General features: G+C 41.3%; 1 protein-coding gene across 1 annotated transcript; it reads left to right on the top strand.

Moving 5' to 3' along the window:
• The first annotated feature begins 1,328 nt into the window (after window positions 1–1,328).
• Window positions 1,329–19,024, top strand: LOC120535938 (V-set and immunoglobulin domain-containing protein 2-like). Its single transcript, XM_039764148.1, has 7 exons — window positions 1,329–1,395; window positions 7,264–7,421; window positions 7,518–7,722; window positions 8,595–8,747; window positions 15,460–15,579; window positions 16,674–16,815; window positions 17,183–19,024. Exons 1-7 carry the CDS (start codon window positions 1,335–1,337, stop codon window positions 17,319–17,321), a joined length of 978 nt encoding a protein of 325 aa, XP_039620082.1. The 5' UTR covers window positions 1,329–1,334; the 3' UTR covers window positions 17,322–19,024.
• The last annotated feature ends 4,623 nt before the right edge of the window (window positions 19,025–23,647 follow it).

A 23,647-nucleotide genomic window follows, 5' to 3' on the forward strand; every position in this document is an offset into this window, starting at 1 on the left:
GACATACAGACAAACACACAGACACTTATCCTTTTATTAAGGTGGAGGTTATTTTTGCAAGTGCCTGAATTTCTTATTCATAAAATAAAATGAGTAGGCATTTTTGAGGAAAATAATAACGATTGATTACCAAAGTACAGAATTCACTGCAGATATTTTTGATGGCAACAAATGATGCTCAGAACTCCCTTGGCTTTATTATTACTTTTTTAATTAGGCATAAAAGTGTTTCTGAAAAAAAAAAAAATCAAAGTAAATACAGAATTAGTTGCTGCCAACATTTTTTCATAACTTAATGACAGAAGCAAAATTCTGGATTTAACATCAGCGATTGCCACATTTAACATGAATGGAATGCAAATGCGCTTTCTTTCCACATACAACAAAGATTACAATATGCAAGCGTTCGATGTAATTGCATCTTTCCTTGAAGAAGTGGCCTGAGTTGCCTCAAAAGCCTGCATATTGTAATCTTTTTTAGTTTGCCAATTAAAGGTGTCATTTTGCTTGACTTCTCACAACATCCATAATGGCTAACACGGTACAACACCCTAGTACTACACACGTACAACAATAAAGTCAATGGAAAAGACAGAAGGATCATGCTGGGCAGGCAGGTAAGCAGCAGAAGGGCAGATAAAATGAAGCACTTAGCCATGCAATCTCCACATTAGCAGCAGACGGGATCAGACTGAAGAGTTCAGTGACTTGTATCTCCATTTGCTTAACTACCAATACTTCTCAAATGGGGCGTAATACCTTTAAGCAAAATACAGTACTTAAATCATTAAAAATCATATTACAGCAGGGTTGTCAAACTTAAGGCCCACGGGTGGTTTAAGTGGCCCACTTCATCAACATTCAATAACTATAGCTTTCTCAAAGACCCCCTTTTAATGTTCATTTTATACAATCCATAGGTCTCTACGATTGCGACTGCAGGCCAAGAGTAAGAGAACAAGAGCTGGAGGACGTATTTGTGGATCTATGTAATAAAGAATCTCTGTGTGCAAATAAAAGAATATATACTTTTAGGATAGAGTCATCCCAAAACATTTTCACAATTAAACACCATCAGCTATGCAATTATCTCACGCACGCTTAGAACTACGACATCCCTGTGTAACGAGGCTCCCTATCAGCAGCGCTGGTCTCCTTCTAATGTTTGTGTACTTTGGTAAAGTGGGCCACACCTGAGCACCTCGGTTTTATCACCAGCCAGTCTGCTGAGTTTCAGTTTGTTCTTGCGTTGAGATAAGGTGAGAGGTGCCAGGCACTGAAACAAGAACAAGGGAGTAGGCAAAGCACAAAGGACAGCAGCGGGTACACTCACCATGGCGCCTGCAGCAGCACAATTAAGGCTGGGCTTCTGCTGGATATTTGCCTTGTTTCTAGGTAAGTGGACTTCTTATTTTAATCTTTGCTTTCTGGGACTGTGTCGTATGGGAAAGGCTCACTTTCAGCTTTGGAGAAATCCCTTTTTGATTCTAAAAACTAAAGGATGAAAACATTTTTTAAATAATTTGTTTCAATGTCTGAATAGAATTCATCACTAACTATTCTAATATTAAAGAGAGAGAAAAAAATTAAACCTGGCAGTGGAAAAGTTGGCACCTGCCATTAAAACAAGAATATTTTGTGGCAGGGTACGCCTCCTATACCTCCATCCCTTTAGATCCACTTACCACCATGCCATCCATCAACATGGCTGTTGATGTTAAACAAATGAAGAGCTGAGTTACAAAATCAGCTAAGTACAGGAGACAACTTTTTGTGAAAAGGAGTATTTGAAATGATATTTTTTAAATTCTTTTTGCAGAATGTTGGTTGTTACATTACTGAAGGTCAATTGCTGGACATCTCAGAAATCTGAATATTTTACATTTTTGTAAAAAATGGGAAAAAAACGTACTTAGCAGGTTTTGACGCTAAATCAATGCTATTCCATAAACCTATAAGTAGAAACTTTCATCAAAAGTGCTCTGGATCTTGAAATATTTTTATTATGTAACAAATGAAATACAGAGCGTTTAGTCTCTAAACTATTTAGCTAAAAAGTAATGCTAAAAGTCATGAATTCCTGTTAAGCATTGTTTAAGTAGTAAATTAAAAAAGTTATAAGCAGTCTCTAGAATGTTAATATTCTACATCGTCTTCAGCATATATTTCGGTCTCACTGTCTGCCATTGGTTTAGTGTTTTCGTTGGCTGTTCCAATGATTGGGAGGTAGAACTCTAACTTCTTCTGATTGCGGATTGTCCGTATTGACTCCCATTTTGCTAAGCAACATTTCGACATCCTTTGCTTTTGCTGGATTAACACAACAATTCAGTGGAAGTGGGTCAGCTGACAAGTTTTTTATTTTGCTGCCACGTTTTACATTAGTGCGTCCGAATACGTGGTCTTTATGTTTATGTTGCTTCTTGTTATTTCCGCCACTCAAACGTTTGTCAAGTGAAATGGGAGCTTTTTTTTTTTTTTGCAGATTTTTGCAGTTGCAGACTTGTAGTTAAGCACCTGCCAGTCTCTTCTTAAAACTCTGAGTGTGGCATATTGAGATGATTGGCTGGTGTACTTAGCAGCTTTTGGAACTAAGCTGGTTATGTATTTAACAGGTTTTGGAACTCACGTCCCTGCATGGAGTTTGCATGTTCTCCCCGTGTCTGCGTGGGTTTCCTCCGGGCGCTCCGGTTTCCTCCCACAGTTCAAAGACATGCCGGTTAGGTGGATTGGTGGTTCTGATTGGCCCTAGTGTGTGCTTGGTGTGTGGGTGTGTTTGTGTGTGTCCTGCGGTGGGTTGGCACCCTGCCCAGGATTGGTTCCTGCCTTGTGCCCTGTGTTGGCTGGGATTGGCTCCAGCAGACCCCCATGACCCTGTGTTCGGATTCAGCGGGTTAGAAAATGGATGGATGGATGGAACTCACGTCCAAATTGAAAGCACTATATTTTGAAGCCCACTTCATTACCAAGCACATAGCCGACCCTTTGATGAGTCACAACCATGCTTCACCTAAAGTTCGCCAAAAAATGTACTTAGCAGGTTTTGGAACTCACCTCTTTAAATCTTTAAAAACAAAAACAATGTTGGCCCCTCCGCCACCCTCCTGAGGGTGCCTTTCTGATGTCTCTCTGCATAGTCACCAGTATGGGGGCCTCTCAGGATTTGGATCTTGACCACCAACCCACTTTAGCTGAAAGAAATGAGCCTCAGTTACAGCCATCCGTCTCCTACAAAGTGTCCCTTTCTCTCTATCTGTAGAATGCCTTTTCACTCTCAGTTGGTTTAGATCTTTGGATAAGCTGTTAGTGAAATCAGAATGGTGAAGGCCTCACTCACAATTATGAGCAGAATAGGTTCATCTCAAAATCTGCTGATGTCTCAGTGATCACAAGCCTACTAAATGATAATGATACTAGTCCTGGTCCAACAGCAGATGATTTTGTCAACTGGTGTGATGAATACTTCCTACAACTAAACATTACAAATGCTAAGGAACTAATCATCGATTTTAGAAAAAGCATCATTCACCCGCACGAAACTGTCGTCAAAGACTAGACAGTTGAGATCATTGACAGTCATAAATATCTGGGGATAATCATTATCTCGAAAATTTATTTTAACCAAAAATATAATAGCAGTCAAATAAAAGGGACAATGGCGGCTCCACTGTTTAAGGAAGCTGTGTCTTTTTAGAGTGAATCCTACCATTAGGTCGATCTTTCAAAAACATTGTACTGGGTCTGTCTTTACTAATGTTCTGTTGGCCTGGTTTGAAAATCTTAACATCAGCAACAAAAACAAAATAAATCAAACTGTAAAGTGGATCAGTAAAATGTCAAGGTCTGAACATTCAGTCCTGACAGATCTGTTAAATAAACAACTGTTATGGAAAGGCGAGACATGGCTCACCCACTACATTCTCAACTCCAGTTGTTGCCATCACATCCTTCGTCCCAACTGCTTTCAATCTTCTAAATAATCTTCTGATAATCGACCATAGACTTACATCATGTGTTGAACAGTTATTATTTTCATCGACCATTAGTCAAATGTGGGTTGTGAACTGTAGGAGCCCCAACAAGCAGAAGCAACTCAGTCGAACACAAATTCTAGGATAAAATAAAATGTAATAATTTTATAATCATACCTTAACACAGTCAAAGGCAGTCCAACACAATATAATTGAAAGAACAACCACCCTGTTTCCTTACACTGCAACCTCTATGAGCTTCATCCACCTCCTCCTGATTCTGACCCAGAGGTTGTTGACGCGGCCTCATCAGAGGAGCACAGCCACCTCTCACATTGGGGGATGAAGTGATCATAAAATCTCTTTGTCCCTTGCCCATCCATTATTAGTTCCTCCAGACTGGGATAGAAATTGGTGATCCTCCCAGCTGAGTTATGCCTCCCTTCTTGCTGTTCTTCTACGGTCTCCTAGCCAGGTACCAGCTTATTCTCAGTTTAGATGCAGAAGCAAAGCGAGCACATCAACAAAACAGCATCCCTTTTACTTTTCCTCGCACCGCAAATACACAAGCGAGGCGAGCACATTGAAAAACGAATCCTCCTAGGAGAGAGACGCCCAGAGTAGTTCTTTTCAATTACCTGACATCTCTACATTTCAATTTATTTTCTGACGATCTCAATAGTTTCTAGGACCCTCAGCTTTTTACAGCAGCGGCTTACACAGCTAGTTTGAGAATATTTTTGCATGTTCTGCAGGTTATTTAATGAGTGAAGGTTCTCTGCGAGAATTGTTGTCTTCCATGTCCTCTATCACCTGTTTAGCTGCTGCTTCTCCTCTTCTCAGCTTCTTGCTCCCATGACCTGAAGATTGTACATTTAAAATAACTACAGAGAAGATGGAGGAGAAAGAGTCGGAAATTTTTAACCCTTAACTACTCGCACCATTTCTCATCTCATAAGTACTCACACAGTGTACTTTATGTACCAGTGTTAAAATGGATACTTACATGTACACTGTGAGGTTGTCATATAAAATATTGCAATAATTTTAAATTCTACATGCTTTTAATGTAATTTAATACCATATTACTGAACAGCATGACACAGTCTAGGACTATGTGAAAATAAACCTGATCCACATCTCCAGTGCACATTCTTCACCGGTCAGACTTTCATCCATTGCCAGATTTGCACATGTATCACATTTCACTTCAGTTGTTGAATGTTCTTTGCAGACAAAGTCATTGCTAAACGAACATCTCATCATTGTCATACCCACGCGGTGTACCAAATGCACCATCTGGAACTTACGGCTGTGCATCCACTCATAAAACCGGCTGGGGGCACACTGGAGGGAAGCCATTGCGACACTGTACTCATAGTGAATCAAGCTGAGGATAGATGATGGATGCTGCCGGTAAGTTCAAATAAAAGGATGATGGACAAAAATAACTGCAACACCAGTGCATGTTAATGGTTAATATCCAATAGAAATGCTGCCCTGTCTATTGTAGAAATGACAAAAATTACTTGAAACATCTGTCCATCCATCCATTTTGTAACCTACTTAACCAGTTCAGCTGTCTATTCCAGCAACACTGTGTGTGAATTGGGAACCAACCCTGGACTGGGTAAACTCCTACATACAGAGTAATGGACTGATTTAGAGCTCTAAGTTTACCCAACATTCTTTACATTGTGAGAAGAAATCCCACACAAACATAAGAAAATGTGCAAATGCCACAAAGGCAGAGCCCTGGCTTACAATTTGAAAGCAGATTCCCAGAGGTATGAAACAGACGTGTTTAACACTGAGCCAGCAAATATTGAAAGCAAGCAAGCAAACGTAGACGTCAAATGAGTGTCCCTTCTGCTTCCCCTTCCAAACAGAAACCTGATTTACGAAAGAGCAGGAGAAAACAAGGCCTCTCTTGACGGTCGACTTTCGATGCCACACCTGGCCTCAACTCAAGTAAACATTTCCTTCATACTGATAGGCCAGTCTTTATCAATAAATGGCCAGACAGGAACAGAAGTGACACAGGGCAAGTCATAGAAAGGTTACTGCTTATGGCTGGCAATGAGTCCAGGAAGTATCTGGGAGGAACCATCTGACTTTAGATAGGCGACCCATGAAGGAGTACCTCGAGAACACTATCCGCAAGGGATTGAAAGGCAATCACCTTCACACCGCCTTAAATCTCACCCTGTCATGGGCGACACTGGAGAACATTCAATTACAAAACATAGAAGAGAAGTCCACACACACACTTATACACAGCTAAGGATTTCTAGTTGACTCACACCTTATTTGTAACAACAGTCTCATTTTTGTATGCTGCTATGTAGTACTATAACATTATAACAGATCCCTGAATATAAAAATGTAACTAATATTCTGTCCAAAATAGTTCAAGCACTTCAACAGTTCAGTTGGAAGAAGTGCCTAACTCAGCAGCAATGGGTGGATGGCAAGAACAAATCCTGCATGGAGTGCCAGTCCATCTAAGGGCACATGCAGTCATACTGAGCACATTTAGAATCTCCAGTTAACCACAACACACACAACTTGGAGAAGTGGGAGGTAACCCAGATAACCAGGAGATAAAACCCACAGCAACATAGAGAGACTGAGATGAAAACTTAAGGGACTCTGGGAGCATCAGGGAAATAATCCTCTGGTCTGATGAGACAAAAAATGAAACTCTTTTGTCAGAACTCCAAGCACTATGTCCGGGAACGTTTAAAGCCAGCTCCCCATTTTCTGGCCTACGTAGGCCAAAGCCTGCAGGTAGCATTTGGGGACCTGGTTAGTATGGAGTGAGTCTCCATGGTCCTGTCTCCATATTTCAACAAAAGATATGTCAAAATGTTAGTTTTGGGTGTCTCACGTAATTTTAGGAAAGTCAGATAAATGTACTAAGTGGCACCAAGTAGGTTTCATGGCTGCTTTTCCAAGGTCTGTGCTAAGAGAATTTCCTAATGGCATCACATTTAAATCATACAAATTCTTATACAGTATTCCTAAATGGTGCCACAACGGTTTAATCAAAATACTGGGGTTCACCCTTATAGCACAAAGTTAATGTTAGTGTGGACGAATGAAATGATCCAGTCAAGGCCCGCTTGTTGAAGACTCTCATAGGAGTTCTCTTCCGTCTTCCCACATGTCCTTGCTAGATTTTTTACTTTTCTTAAGACAGACAAGCAGAATGTTGCCTGAATCTTTTCATGAGTGACCTCCTAACGCATTTGAATTAACAGTTGTTTTATTTTCCTGCGTTTCTCTTAAGGGCGGATCATTTCTGTTCAGGTCACTGTGCCAAGTGAGCCCGTCTTTGGAAAAGTGGGCAGCACAGTATTACTGCCCTGCACGTACAACACCAATTTTGTGAAAGGGTGCAACTTGGCTTGGAGCTTCATTCCTACAGGCAGCTCCTCTGAAAAAGAGGTAAGAGCCAGGTAATTGGAACAAGACCATAGACAAGCAGCCCACCAATTAACTTCTGCTTTGTTACTCATCATGCTTATCTCATTGCCTCTTCAGATTCTCTACTATGATGGAGAGCTTTACCCTGTCGACACAAGACGAAACAGGATCAGGCTGCTTCACAGTGCACCAACACAGGGGACGGCTTCAATTGAAATCCAGAGCATTCAGCCATCGGATACCGGCTCTTACATCTGCCGTGTCGTAAACCCCAATGACTGGTCAGGCAACCAACAGGGCACTGTTAACCTTGAAGTTCTCAGTATGTTCTCTTTTGTGTTGTGTTATCTAGTGGTACAAGCAGGTGTCTTTAGTTGTGCCCTTGTTTAGTGTGGCATCCACACATTGGTCCTTTATTTTTTACTGTGTTATCCTTCAAAATAATAGGACGTCATCTGGTTCCAGTCCCTGAGCCAAGTTTCTTACCTTTGATGTGTCTATTCAGTTGTTGTTCTGTCCCCTCTCATTATCAGTGTCCCTAAATTAATGCCCCTCCGTAAAATAAGAGGGAATTAAACACAATTCAGTTTTCAGACTTCTACTGTGGTGAATAGCCAGTGGTGAGTCACAAACCTGCAACATCTGCCTCAGGAGTGGTCTCCTTGCAGGGTGAGCTAAATAGAAGAGCTCCTTCAGTCAGCTGGGCAGTGATCATCTCCGAACACCGAGTGAGCGTTGTCATTCCTGGAGACATTAGCTGATCTCTCTCTATGTCAGCATTTCTCTGCTGTATCGCCATTTCACTCCTTTGTAGTGAACTGCTGCAATATCTGGCTCAGAATTGGACTCCTTGCATTGTAAGCTAATAGGAGTATGATTAATATAAATCTCTCACAGCACCCTCATTCCCATATTCAGCCATAATGGGCAATCAGACTGTCATGCCAAATGAGGCCTCTTTGATGCCAAGCACTTTAAATGTTGACTAGCACTACTGAATGGTCTTTGTGTCCATTGATAATCCTGTGCCTCCCATATTTGTTATTCCTTAGGGGAATTCTAGCCCTTTCAGTACACCAATTTCGGGGTGGTATCAGTGTGATATCTGCATTTGATTCTAGAACCTGATGTGCCCTCACTGTGTGCCCTTTCCCTAATTGCTGCAGTACAATAAAGGATCTTTTTTCTCTTCAGCTCCTCCATCAACGCCAGTGTGCAAAATGAGTGGGAGCACCAATGTCGGAAGTGATGTCATTCTCACCTGCAACTCTGTGGAAGGCAACCCTCTTCCCATCTACGACTGGAAAAAAGCAAAGGGGGTAGTGCCACAGGCCAACTGGATAATGGGTGAGTAGGGCTGTGCCCAGCCTCATTTGAATTGTTGTGAGCCTGCTTTGTCATGGAAGGGTCCTTGGGTGACTGTGTTCCCCATATACTTCATATATTATTTTCATCTTAACAGAGTTCACCAAAACCTATACTCTTACCACACTGTCAGGTATTGTAGTTCAATACTTTCCCCTTTGTTTTTAACTCTGTAATCCCAGGCAATCAGACAGAGGAGCAGAACTTCATCCATCCATTATCCAACCTGCTAAACCCTAACTACAGGTTCACGGGGGTCTGCTGGAGCCAATCCCAGCCAACACAGGGCTCAAGGCAGAAAACAAACTCCAGGTAGGGTGCCAGCCCACCACAGGGCACACACACACACACCAAGGACACTTTAAGATCTCCAGTGCACCTAACCTGCATGTCTTTGAACTGTGGGAAGAACCCGGAGGAAGTCCACGCATACACAGGGAGAACATGCAAACTCCACGCAGGAAGGACCCGGGAAGCGAACCCGGGTCTCATAACTGCGAGGCAGCACCGCTACCACTGTGCCACCGTGCCGCCCCAGAGCAGAACTTGCAGAAGAAAGTTGCACAGTAAGTTTTAATAATCAAATATTATAACTTGCTTCATAAACAAAAAGCAAATAGAATGTGGCTTTGCAAACCATACAACTTGACAGTGCTAGTTGTGCAGTTTCAGGTGGCAAATAAACTAGTAGTTACACTTGATTCTCTTCTCAACTAGCTCATTATCTGCACAGGGCCAAACAGCATGCTACAGTTGGTCTTCTCAAGATGGAAGAAGACAGAGAGAGAGAGAGAGAGTGTTTCTTTGTTACCTCTGTTTTTACCTTCCTTGATGTACCGCCAAGACCAATAGGATATGCCAACTCTCTACTTCATGCCAATCCTATTCAGGCACAACTCTGTCTTCTAATGATCAATGGGATCAGTTGACTCCCTACTTCATACTTGTTGTTGCTTTAGCACAACTCCATCCTCACCTACATTGCCGGTTTATCTCAGCCTACCTGTATCACCCCAGGCTAGCTGAACAGCCAGTTTCTGAGATTTTACCATTACTAGTTTTACCTGTACTAAGCACCAGAATTGGATTGTAAAGCATATTTTTTCTAAGTACATATTTTTATAATAATATTACTAGGGGGCTTCACCCCCTGCTTACTTTGCTCGCCAACCTGTAGCCCCCACCCCTACCCGGCCTGCGCTACTTGCCAGCCACTTTGCATCTCTGCTGCTTGCATATGTAGATTTCACTTTCACCAAACAACAAATCTTTTAATTCTCGCGGATACGAAAGAAACACTACTTTTCCCTCATGGTAACACAAATTAGCCGATCTACAAGTCTCCGACATAAAGTTAAATCAGAACAATATAGTCGATCACTTTTCGCTATTCTGTTATTTCACCGAGTAATAATTTCCGTTTGTTTGCACCAATGCAATCTTTACTATTATTTTTTTGAGACTTTCGAATTTTAGTACTTTCATTATCTGTAACCTGCGGTGGGTTGGCAGCCTGCCCAGGATTGGTTCCTGCCTTGTGCCCTGTGTTGGCTGGGATTGGCTCCAGCAGACCCCCGTGACCCTGTGTTCGGATTCAGCGGGTTAGAAAATGGATGGATGGATTATCTGTAACCTGCTCTGCATGTCGCGCCAACATTTTGGAATTCTTTTCGACGTTCTACTTTGCCATCTACTCTTTGTCTTTTATTTCCGGCCCCGGGTCACGGTTAAATCTCTTGGCACAAAGTCTTGTTTTCTGGGACTTGAAAGTATCTCTTTGAAAAAGTCACGCTTCGTCCCTGGCTCAAAAGTCTCGTCTCATCCCAGGATTTTTTTTATGATAATAGAGAGATTACGCTGCCCTCATGACAGAGCCACATGATCAATCTGCCATCTTGAAAATGCAATGAGTGATTGCTTCCTCTCAAGTGTGTGATTTCAGCTGCTTGCATTCATTTTGTAGAACTTGTTGCTTTTTGTGCTGCTGGCTGGCAGGGTTCAGTTTCAGACCTGATCACAAGGTTTTGAATGTTCTTCCTATGCCTGTTGATTTTCTTTAGGTGTTCCAGGGTTCTTCTTTTACATCCCATACATTTGTCAACACTTGCCTGATTTGAATGGGTCCTGTAGTGGATTTATGGCTCATTCTTGAATGGTGCCCGCCTTTCCTACAGTTCTGCTGGGATAGGCTCCACCTGACGAAGCAATGTGAATCCAAAAAGATGAAAGAATATTTAAGTCATTACTTACAACCAGATAATTTATGAATTCCAGATAGAGTACATGACATGGCATCCTAATTATACTCTTAAAATAGTAGCACTTTAATGGCAACTTACTGGGTTGTTTTGCTCCTTGCAGATCACTTGCTTGAAAAGAACCGTTTCATTCTTTGCATATGAAGATGGCTTTTTGGTCTTTGAAAATGGTCATAATATGTGGACAAAACAGAAATCTTTAGTGTATAGTAATCAGGATATAACAGGTCAAGAACACATGAGCTTAGCCTGTGTGATTGTATGCCTGAGAGTCCTTTTTAAATCAGGAACTCACTGGCATTTCATAAATTTGTCATCATCTCTTCATGGTTGTTTGTGGAGCCTGTTACAGATTCTCTCTGGAGTTTTCATGAGGGCTTTTCTCAAAGGCAAAGACCTCCTCTGGCACCTTTATTTTTAAGGTTTCTTACATCTTTAACCAATGCCAGTTACAGCCCATATGGGCTGTGTCAGGTGTATGTGACCCTTGAATTACAAAAACAACACCTCTAAGTGTCCACAGTGGAGATGGGATGAGGAAGATGGAATTAAGAAGGGTTTGAAAATGTGTAACATTTTAGTTACATTAATGGTGCACATTCAGTATTATAAGACTTCAAGGACCATGGGGCTGTCTTGACCATACACCCCCTCCATTGGTGTCCATAGTGTGGCCCGGTGGTTAGGCCACCCATGTTGTCTAATGGATTCACCAGCCCTGTCTTTAATACACAGTACATCACAGCCTCAAAGACACCCACTCATCCACTTTCCAAAAGAGTTGCAGGCAGCTGAGCCAGTCCAAGCAGCTCTGAATACACAGCTGCCAACCTAACCTAAACTGAATATGCCCTGAATGTTGAAGGAAGCCTGAAGAAATATAATGGAGAGGTTGTATGAACTTCACACAGACAGTGAGCAGACTGAAACTGGAACTCAGTCCTCTGGAGCTGTGAGTCAACATTCTTCCTCAATGTCCCAACTTGAACCCATAGTAACATAACACAGCATTCTCAAATTGCTTAATTCAAAGTCACAGGGAGCTGGAGACTATCCCAGCAGCATCAAGTGCCAGCCAGGAATAGGGTGACAGGACCCACACAGGGTCAATTTAGAGTTGCTGATTATCCTAAAAGTCTCAGAGAGAAGAGACCAACTTGACACGGACAACAAGCTAGCACAGGATTTGAATCCAGCACACTGTATCATGAGTCTGACACACTATGCATTACACCACCTTGAAACCACAGTGACTGTAACAATTGTCCCATTGTTGTCTGCTGTCACTTCCTCTTTCCTCCAATGTTTCCTTGAGATGGAGTAGTTAACTCCATTGTTAACTAGTTAACATAGTAACATAGTTAACTCAGTTGGCTATTTTAATGTCAAAACCCACTGAATAAATACATCGATGGATCGATGATGTGTGTGCCATCAGGACCAGTCATGCAAAGAGTAATGAAAAACTCTCGGTCAAAACTGCCCATCCCATAAGGAAGTTAAGCTCCCTCATGCCTTATCAATGACTCTTTATGTGAAATGTTTGCACAGTTCCTGCCATACAACAGGGTGGTTCAGTAAATCTACAGTTCTTCATACATTCAGCCAAAGTTAACTTTCATTTGCTGTTTGCAAACATCTAACTAATGTTCAGGAGTGCAATTACAACCAAAGAATCTAATTTCACTGTAAACTGTACCAAATAAGGGGCAGGAGGGCTGAGAGTCGGGTTCAACAGACCCCCAAATGCAGCCCCAGAGATTACCAATTAAGTCAAACGAAAATGTATTAAACTCACGCCCATCATTCTTTGTTTGACTATAGTAGAAAAACACTCAACAAGGCCTATCTACTGCAGACAATCAGATACAATAAAATATGAATTTGTACATCTGCTCAGAAGAAGACATTTTGTTATTTGGCTCCCATGCAACTGGCTCATGATTTAAGCTCGCATTGCAAAGCAAAAACTAAAATGGCCTCAGCTGTTTGATGTGTACATTTACTCCAGTTGCCAAGCAACAGCATATGTGATGGGCAGCTGGAAGTGTGATTGTGGAAGGGGCTGCTGTGGCTCGTGAGAGGTGAGCATGTTTATGGATGGGCATAAACAACAACATCATATATTTGTATAGCATGCGTTCATACAAATTTTGTAGCTCAAAGTGCTTTACAAGATGAAGGAAGAAAAAATAAAAAAATTAGGCAATACTAATTAACAAAGAATAAAGTACGATCCGATGGCCAGGGAGGAGAGAAAAAAACTAAAAAAATCTCCAAAAGGCTGGAGAAAAAAAAACAAAATCTGCAGGGGTTCCTGGCCACGATGCCACCCAGGTCCTACTAGCTATTCTACCTAACATCAATGACCTCAATCAGTCCTCATGGTATTCAGGGTTCACATGAAAGAATTAGATGATGATGGTCATGTAGACCCCTGACCTTCAATCCATCAATTTAGGGACTGCATGGTGCTTTGATCAGGTGGTGCTGGTGCAGATCACCACTACAGAAAACCAGAAAGAGAACAGAAAAAAGAGTAGGGATTAGTACGGATTGTGGAGCCACCATGAATGGTAATGATAATTACAGTAATTAAATATACAGAGTGTCAGGATTAAACTAAGATGAAGCTATGAGAAAGCCATGTTAAAATAATGTGTTTTTGGCAGTTTTTTAAAGTGCTCCACTGTATTAGCCTGGCAAATTTCAATCGGTAAGCTATTCCAGATTTGAGGTGCATAACAGCAGAAGGCCGCCTCACCACTTCTTAAAAGTTTAGCTCCTGGAATTCTAAGCAGACACTCATTTGAAGATCTAAGGCTACGATTTGGAGTGTAAGGTGAAAGATATTCTGAGATATAAGATGGAGCGAGATTATTTAAGGCTTTGTATTTTAAAGTCAATTCTAAATGGCACAGGTAACCAATGTAGTGACATCAAAACTGGAGAGAAGTGCTTGGATTTTCTTTTCCTAGTGAAGATTCTGGCAGCTGCATTCTGCACAAGTTGCAATCGAATCGAATAAAGACCTTAATTGACAATATTTATTTAATTAACAAAAATAAATAAAGCAATTTTATATCTGTTAAGATTGCTGGGATAAGGAGCAGAGGTTGGATGGTGTTGAAGGTGCTAGAGAAGTCCAGAAACATAATTCTTACAGCACCACTGCCTCTGTCCAAGTGGGAGAGGGATCAGTGTAGCATATGGATGATGGCATCCTCAACTCCCACCTTCTCCTGGTATGCGAACTGCAGAGGGTCGAGGACGTGGCGGACCTGTGGCCTTAGGTGGTGAAGCAGCAGCTGATGGACGAATTGGGGCTGGCAGATGACAGAGACCTCCTGGACTGCATAGTGCCTATGGTAGAATTTGGTGGAGGTGGGCTAATAGTATGGGGCTCCTCTTTGGGTTAAATTCCCACAGACACTCCAGCATCTTGTAAACCTTCCCAGAAGAATGGAGGCCGTTATTGCCGTAAATTAATACCCATGGTTTTGGAGCAGTGGTAGCGCTGCTGCCTCGCAGTTAGGAGACCTGGGTTCACATCCCAGGTCCTCCCTGCGTGGAGTTTGCATGTTCTTCCCGTGTCTGCGTGGGTTTCCTCCGGGTGCTCCGGTTTCGTCCCACAGTCCAAAGACATGCAGGTTAGGTGCATTGGCGATCCTAAATTGTCCCAGATGTGTGCTTGGTGTGTGTGTGCGTGCTCTGCGGTGGGCTGTTGCCTTGCCCAGGGATTTGTTCCTGCCTTGCACCTTGTGTTGGCTGAGATTGGCTCCAGCAGACCCACCATGACCCTGTGTTATGATATAGCGGGTTGGAAAATGAATGACTGACTGGTTTTGGAGTGGGATGTCCACCCAGTTCATACAGGTGTGATGGTCAGGTGTCCATAAACTTTTGGCCATATAGTGTACCATGTGAGACTCATCCCCAGGCTAAAACTGTTAAAATGTATTCAGTTCTACACATGTACTTCCTACATGTGCATGTGTCCGACTGTGAACGCATGCCGATAGACACAGATGTATGTGTACTTCTCATGAACACTTTCATGTCTTTATATGTGTGTCTGTCTATGCATGCTTGTAGATATATGCCTATTTCAGTGAATATCTACACATGCATTAATCCACAAATGCTTGTGTGTCTTTGCTTATGTGTGTGTGTGTGTGTGTGCACTTTTATGAAGGCATACATGTAAGTAAGCACTTTATGGGTGCTTATACTTGTGTGTGCACTTTTGTGTTGCTTAGATATTCAGATCCTGCCTGCAGTTCAGAGTGTAAAAGGAAGAACCAAAGGAGAATCTCAGAGTGCTTATCTTTTAGAAGGCTCAGTTCACTCGTTTACTGGCACACAGTGCATGCCTACATTGAGCAGGTGCCAGTCATTAACCATCCCACTTCCTGTGTTTCTTCTTGTTTTCCTAGACCAACGTACCGGGACATTAGTGCTACAGAATGTTTCTTTTGCCTTCACTGGGTCTTATCAGTGTACATCCTCCAATGAACAAGGAACAGCCAGCTGCTCCATTTCAGTTCGCATAACCGGTGAGTGGCCCATGTAGAGAATGCCAATCAGAACAAGGACAGCCCCTCCATGGTCCTGTCCAGTGCTGGATTAACCATATAAGCAAAGTAAGCACATGCTTAGGGCATCAAGGGTAAAGGGGGCACCACAAAAATTTTTCATGGCCGAATTTATCACATAAATTATTAAATGAATTAAATTTATAGCCATTTTTGAAATTTAATGAAAAACGAATAATGCCTCCCTGTACCTCCCTATGCCGTCACTGTTTGTAGATGGCGCTTTACACAGTGCATTCTGCATACTGGTGCCATCTACGATGGGGAATTCCCGTTTCATGGTGATTCCCTTAAACGCCATGTTATGTCAAAATATTGTGAAAATAATTTGATTCAAAACAATATGTTTTTATATTTTTAAATAATAGTAGATTCAAAATTATTATCACGTAATTGTTGTGTTTTGTGAATTATCTGTTATTTAACTTAAAATAAATTTCTAGTGCGTAGAAAGTGTTATTTTCTGTTTTAAGCATAAACAAAAAATCATCCCAGTTTGAGGAAAAAATATTCTGGTAAGTCTATTTAATTCTATTCTTGGATATTTTTAAATTCATTTACATTATGTAAAAGTGATTACTTTTGGATAAAATTGTTTATAACATTTTTTACTAATAAAGATTTATTAACAAAATTTTCACTAAAAATATTCTTCAAATCTTGTACTAAGAATATGTGTACATAAATTTGCTAAATTGACACAAAAGCCATAAATAAATTAAATAATCAAAATGGTAAATCTACGGTTTTCATTTCAAAATGTTTTGTTTAATTTGAATGTTCAATAATAAAATTGTATTTTCTAGTTTGTCTTTGTTTTAATATTTTGAATTACTAGTGTAAGGGGGCACCAAAATTACCAAATTAGTGCTTAGGGCATCTAAGGGTCTTAATCCGGCCCTGGTCCTGTCTATTTATAAGGTCAGGTTTAGTTCCAGTGTATTGGGGGTACAGCCACTTCTCTAGAGCTTTTCCCTGGCAAATACCATCCCGCTAATTATAAATAACAGGAGATATCAGGGAGCAAATAAATCAACTCCATCATCTACTTTCAGCCGCCAGCACTGCAGCAGTTGTTGCCGGAGCCGTGGTAGGAACACTTCTTGTCTTACTCTTGCTGGGAGCCTTGGCTGCCTACTTCGTCTGGTTCAGGAAGCGCCACTTCAAGGGGTCCTCCAGTTCTGGAAATGAGTTAAGGTGACTGTCATTCTTATTGGTGTTATCCAGGGGCTACACTATTTAGAGAACAGCCATTGCATTTCTCTTTCCTTTGACCCCCAGTTGACTTCTCTGCATGTTCAGTTCCTTGTATTTATTCCTACTAAATGCCAGGGCCTCTGTGATCCCTTCATGTTTTTCCAGTACCTCCCAAGATGTTATTTTAGTTCTGAATTTACTACTCTTAGGTTTTGGATTTGTGGTGGTGCTGGCTGTGACCAGCCTTGCCATACATAAAACACACTGGTTGATGTGTTTAAATTGTCTCCTTTTATGCTATTCTGTTATATTATGTTTGATTTTTGGCATAGAAAGTCTCATAATCTGCTTCTTTTCCTCCATTCAGAGAGGATGCAGTGGCACCACCCTTCAAAAACCCAAAATCGAAAGCCAAAGATGACTCAGAGTCTCAGTTAATGAATCACTCCCTTGGCAGACAGGAGACGGCCAGCAACAACAGTGCCATGATGACCCATGTGGTTTAATCGTCGCCTTCTCCTCACTGCTTAGGAGCCCACTACAGCTAGACAGGCCAAACCAGACTTTCCTATCTTCTGGCAATGGCCACTCATGGACCCTGAGCCTTCCTTTGACCTTCTGCTTCATCAACATCCTACTGCTGAGTCTGTGCTGTTTATTTTTCTTTGTTGTATGTGCCTCTTCCTCAGTCTGCGCCTTTCAGTTCTGTTTTCTCCTGCTTCATCATCTTCCCCTTCATCCCACAATTTAACGGCCAGCACCTCGGTTTCTTTTCCAATTCTTTACTTCAATCTGCAACCTTTTGAATTTTCCACAGACTTCTCGTCCTCAATCTAAATTTACATTTTTTTTCTTTGTTCTACCTCTTCTTCCTTGCTCTTCATCAGTGCATCAATTTTATTTACTTAATCCCTCTTCTTCAAATGCCTCTTTCCCTTTTTCATGTTCCATAACGTCTATTTTTTAAATTAGCCTATAATCCTCATCTTCCTCTCGTTGCACCATTTTTGATATTTATGCCCACTCCACATGCTAAGGTGTTTGCCCCATTGCTCTTCCTCAGTCAGTGCTCCCCTTCTTCTTATACCTAACCCCCCTTATCTTTAATGCTTTAAACTCCTTTTCCTCAGTAGGACTTTTCTGTTTTTGCTTGCTACATGTCTATAGTAGTATAGTTTTTCTTCATCATTCTTCTCCTCTTCTTCACTCTGCACCCCTTCTTTATGAATAGCCCACCCCTTTTTCTCAACTCATGTCTTCTTTTTGATATTCAAGCCTACTTCTTTTGCTTTTGCATTTTCCCCAGTTCTCTTCCTTGTCTTTCCATATAGTCTTCTTCTTTTCAGTATCTTCTCTTCTTCTTCTCTTTAAGCTGTTTTCATTCTGCGCATCTCATTCTAAAATAGCCTTTCCTCCTCTTCCTCAGTCTGCTCCTCCTATTTCTTAATGCTTTTACTCTTCTGCCTCTCTTGTCTTTTCTGGTTTTGTAAACTGTAATTATGTATTTTAAATTATCTTTCCCCTTTTTTCATCAGTCTACAAGTCTTCATCACTTTGCATCACCTCTTCGTGAGCAGCCTCATCCCATTTGCTCAATTGACAGGTTCTTTTTGAAATTTGTGTCTTGTTTTTGCATTCTTTAGTCTTACCCTCTTCTTTATTACTGGAATGAGTCCTCCTCCTCTTCCTCTTCTTTCTGTTTCATTCTTTTTGTTTTCTGGTTTTTAAATAAGCTTCTTCTCCGGTCAGCTCTTTTCTCCTCATCTTCTTCACTCTGTCCTCCTACTTTTTAATGGCGTTCACCTGCTCTTTTCCTTTCTTATGTTCTCCAAGTCCATATTTTAAATTAGCCTCTTCCTCAGTCTGCATTTTGCTTCTTTTTAATGTCTCTTACCTATTGCATTAATTCCTGCACAGCTTCCTCACTTGTCAGCCTAGCTTTCAGTGTCCATTTCTAGTCATCTTTTCATTTTGACCACCAACCTTCCCTTCCTCAGTCAATGTCCCTTTTTACTTACCTTGGCACCTTCATCAGTCCGTGTCCCTCTGCCAGCACTCCTACTCCTTTTCTGCGCCTCTGCTGTCCTGAATTCTTTCTTCCTCTCTGCATGTTTTGAAATTGAATTGTATCCTCATAGGAGTATTATATTTGTTTTCTTTGTGTATATAAATTTTATATCTTTTTTTAATAAACATAAAATGTTCTGAATGTCATTTCCCCTTTTCATATTTAGCACATGAAATGAGAGGCAACAACTCGGGGTGCATCTTTCTGCTCCAGGGACCTAAAGCCCAGTCCTAAAATCAGAGTCAGCACCACCATTAAGGAAAATTAGGCATTCGCCTGGGCGCAGATCATAAGAGGGGGACCAAGCTGCACGGGTTAGCTACCAAACAGTTGGTTGGCACACTAATAAGCTTGGCCTAGGGCATAAAATAATCTAGCACTGGCACTGCCTGCAGGTGTAAAAGCCCAATGAGGATTAATAAGCCTCACCAGCCTGGATGAGCGTAGTGCCCTCTTGAGGTCGTAGCTGTGATAAGCAAGAAAAAGAAACAGTGGGAGGCTGGGGTTTTAATGTATGATAGCTCTGATAAACACATTGTATTTAGAATCCAGTTTTTACTTTTCATAGTGCCTAAAACAGATAGTTTGCCATCTACTTTTTCTGTATTTTAGCCTCTTTTATATTTTCATCTGCAAATTTTTGTATGTGTAGACATCTTAGAGGTGTGTTTGATGAAGGATACTATATGAAATATTGATTTATCAGCTGCGCTACCTGCCTAAGTAATCTGAAATCTAAGTAATCAGCAATGACCTTAGAATTAATGTTTGCAGTGCACCATCTATTGGAATGTATTGTGTAATACATGTAATAATTAAAATAATTGCATTTTTCATTCCAACAGATGGTGTATTACAAATATTTGTAATAATAAAATGCATTATTATAAATGCCTTTGATGTGCCGTTATTTGGAATGACAAATGCAATGCCTATGTCTCTGTTATATGCCATTTGGTATGGGATTCATAAAAGCAGCGTTAATGTCTGTGATACACCATCAGTTGGAATGATAAATGCAATGCATTTTATTAGTTAAAATGTCTGAGATCCACAATGTGTTGGAATGATAGAGGCATAATAACTGGATGGACACACAGATACACAGACATGCAGGCACTTATTCTTTTATTAAGCTCAATTATAAAATGCAATTACTGAAAACTGAACTCAATTCCAAAGACAATGGTTGATCGATCAAGCAAGCTTATTTGTATAAGTATCCCTTCCCTTGAGTGTTAGGAGTGCAGGACTCTCATAATTGCAAAAATCTGCAAAAACGTTTTGGGGCCCACGCCAATACTCTCCTGTTGACCACAAGCATTTTGAATAACATACAGTTGATTATTTAACAAATTCTAGACAATACTGTACGTGTGTGTGTGTGTGTGTATATATATATATACAGGGTGGGCAGGGGTAGGTTTACAGTTGTGAGTACATGAAACACAGAGTTTATTCTTGTATTTTTATTTAATTATTATTATATTACTTATTTTTATTATTTGTCTTCTTATTTTTCTTCTTCTTTGTAGTATTATTATTATTGTTATTATTTTTTATCCTTGCTTATGATTTGCAGGAATCTACACAATAAAAGCCCAGCGCAGTGTCCGTGTCCGGGTCCGCGTTCCTTTTGGCTGTATAGCCGCCCCGTAGAAAAGCCCCAGTCCGTCCCCTCTCAGAATTCCTGCTTACCGCCCTCCGTTCTTTCCCCTTTGCTTTTATTTTTCCTGTTCCCGAAAATCTTTTCAAAACAAAAGTAAAGAAATAGACAGAGCGTCACATTAACGTCTTCTCCCCTCTGCCTATTAAATAATCAATAAAATGAAATAAAAAATCACAAAAGAAACAGAAACCACAACCTACCCTTACAGCGTCCACCGAGCTTCTGGCATTACAGCCAAACGCGTGGTGTATGCAGGTTATGAGGTGTGATGCTAATTAACGCCCGTACTACAACAGATTAATTGTTCATATACTATTAAGTATTTACAGGGATCAACTCTTTTGGGGAAGTTCATAACATCCATCCATCCATCCATTTTCTAACCCGCTGAATCCGAATACAGGGTCACGGGGGTCTGCTGGAGCCAATCTCAGCCAACACAGGGCACAAGGCAGGAACCAATCCTGGGCAGGGTGCCAACGCACCGCAGAAGTTCATAACAAAAAAAAAATTATAAATAACATGTACACTTGAGTATTTCGAGCCCCGCGTCTGAGTCGGATGGTTCCCCTGGTCACCAATTCGTGTGTTTCACTATGCCCGCTATGCCTTTCCGTCTTCAGCTACCCTGTGCACTTGTACGGAGGAGACCTTACAGAACAACGAAACGCAACTAAACCTGCTCCTGCGAGAGAGGACACATTACAGCGCGATCACGAAGTAAAAGGCAAAGGCGTGACAGTCGCTCGCAAGAAACGGACACTCAGCATTCACACAGATTAGCTCAACGACGCGTCTCTGCCGCACAACGAAAGGCAACTGAAACCCCTACAGAAAGAGAAGGCAGATTAGGCCGTGATCGCGAAAGAAAGAGGCAAAAGCGTGCCAATGAGACACCCGACGACAGGTCCTTACGATTGAGTCCTTCAACTGTGGTCATCCAACGCGCAGCGTAGCCGCGCCAAGTTGCTAGTGTGTAAATAATGGAGGTCGGCAATTTTAGCACTTATGAGATTTTACCTAAGTTCACTGTGTCGTGAGCTTCTTTTGAATTAATAAACTTCATAAACCGTTTGAGTTAATAAAGCTATTATAATAATCATAATGATGTTTTTTTCCACTTGTCCTTTAAATGTGGCATAATATTAGATTAAAGGTCTGAGAACATGGGCAGCATATGTAGGCTACACACAGAAAATAATCAGGCTTGCAGGCCTGAGGTAGCAGCACATCCTCAGATAATTTTACACCCCATAACTCTCCTGAGGATCTGAGATAAAGACATCCATCCATCCATCCATTTTCTAACCCGCTGAATCCGAACACAGGGTCACGGGGGTCTGCTGGAGCCAATCCCAGCCAACACAGGGCACAAGGCAGGAACCAATCCTGGGCAGGGTGCCAACCCACCGCAGGACACACACAAACACACCCACACACCAAGCACACACTAGGGCCAATTTAGAATCGCCAATCCACCTAACCTGCACGTTAAAGACATGAAATAAAAAGCAAAGATATTTATCAGAAATTCTTCAAAATATAAACACTACAACAAATCTTCAGTATCTTAGTGAGGCATAATCTGTATTGTATCACCCAAGACGCAGCCTGGAAACATCAGCCATTTCACACACTCGGCGCCAGAACAAGAAAATGATTTGAGAAAAAGTGACAACAGGAATGAAGCATCAGATTCAAGCAAAAGTGCTGAGAAACAGGACATGACGGCCTGACTGGTGGCCTGGCATCTGAAAGCACATCTGCCACCAGCACCAAGATTATCAAGAGAAGATGACAGCAAAGGTTTTGTGGTTGGAGGCTGTTTGTTCAAAGAAATAAATTATAGGAAAACACAACATTTTAAATGAATGGAATCCTAGACTACTTGTTGGAAAAGTGAAGCTGTTTTACCTGGCAATCTGAACAACTGTGGGTAGGCTGGGCTTTATTAACTGCTGCAATTTGATCACAACCCATGGAAGACAATTTGAATTACTATTTCCCATTCTCCCGTGCCCTAATTACTGTACATCACAGTCCGTTTAATATGTATAGTGCCAGGCTGCATGGCCTGCGTGGAGCAATTTTTTTTCCCTTCCAGTATATTCTTATTTTCTGTCTGAATTAATCCTTTGAAATCAGCAGAATGAAGAGAAATAATGAAAAGTGCATTTTTTTCATTTCACCAGCAGAGGGCGTCGAGTAGTTGCAGCCTCAAATGGTTAAGCTCACGGTGAGAGTCTATTTCACGGGCAGCAAGAGGCTGTTGGGCGCCTCACTCTCCAGAACCGAATGCTGGACTTGCAGGCTAAGCTAAGGTCATCCGTGACCACGAGTCAGCTGTAAATCAAGTCATGTTATGATTTAGCAGCAGTGATTCTTTACTGCCTCACAAATTCAGTACCCTGTATTCTAATGCCAAGTCCGTTCTATATTTTTGTGGTTTTCTTCAACTCTCCATGTACATTAATTGGTGGACCTGTTGTTTTATGTGTGCATGAGAGGTCCATGTGCCTCTTCTGAATGACAGCTGTGTTTGTCAGTGGGCCCTGATTTGAACTGCAACAATTCAGAGCCATGAAGAGCCGCAGCCTTTCCTGGAAACACTGTGGGTGCAAGACAAGAAGTAATCCTGGATGGGACACCCATAAGGGACCAGTATACAGTGCCTACAGAAAATCATCACACCCTGTCAAAGTCCATAACAACGTGAAACCCTGAAAATAAAAACAAATTAAATATAACTCTTTCCAACTGTATTTACTCATTATAACCCTTGACATCAAAGTGAAAATGACATTTATACGTACCTGAACATTTATGAAACTTTAATTAGAGAAATACCTGGTCTAGATAAGTGATCAGCCCCTTAGAATAACATTATCAATTAACTGAGGCACAGCCAATCACCTGTCAGATCACATACCACCTGACATCCATTGCAGTGGTTTGGATTATTTCAGAGTACAGTGGTACCTCGGTATACGTCTGCTTTGGAATAAGTCCAACTTGGTATACGTCCTGTTTGGACACAAAAAATTTTGCTTGGTATACGACCTTTGTTTGGAATACGACCCGCGTGCTAACCTTGT

Source organism: Polypterus senegalus, chromosome 9 (genome assembly GCF_016835505.1).
Source record: "Polypterus senegalus isolate Bchr_013 chromosome 9, ASM1683550v1, whole genome shotgun sequence".
In the NCBI taxonomy this organism is placed as follows: domain Eukaryota; kingdom Metazoa; phylum Chordata; class Cladistia; order Polypteriformes; family Polypteridae; genus Polypterus; species Polypterus senegalus.

Excerpts from the sequence above, each read along its gene's own strand:
- LOC120535938 (XM_039764148.1), top strand. The coding sequence starts at position 1,335 with ATGGCGCCTGCAGCAGCACAATTAAGGCTGGGCTTCTGCTGGATATTT. Across the intron at positions 1,396-7,263 it reads GATATTTGCCTTGTTTCTAG|GGCGGATCATTTCTGTTCAG; the intron begins GTAAGTGGACTT and ends GTTTCTCTTAAG. Across the intron at positions 7,422-7,517 it reads GCAGCTCCTCTGAAAAAGAG|ATTCTCTACTATGATGGAGA; the intron begins GTAAGAGCCAGG and ends TTGCCTCTTCAG.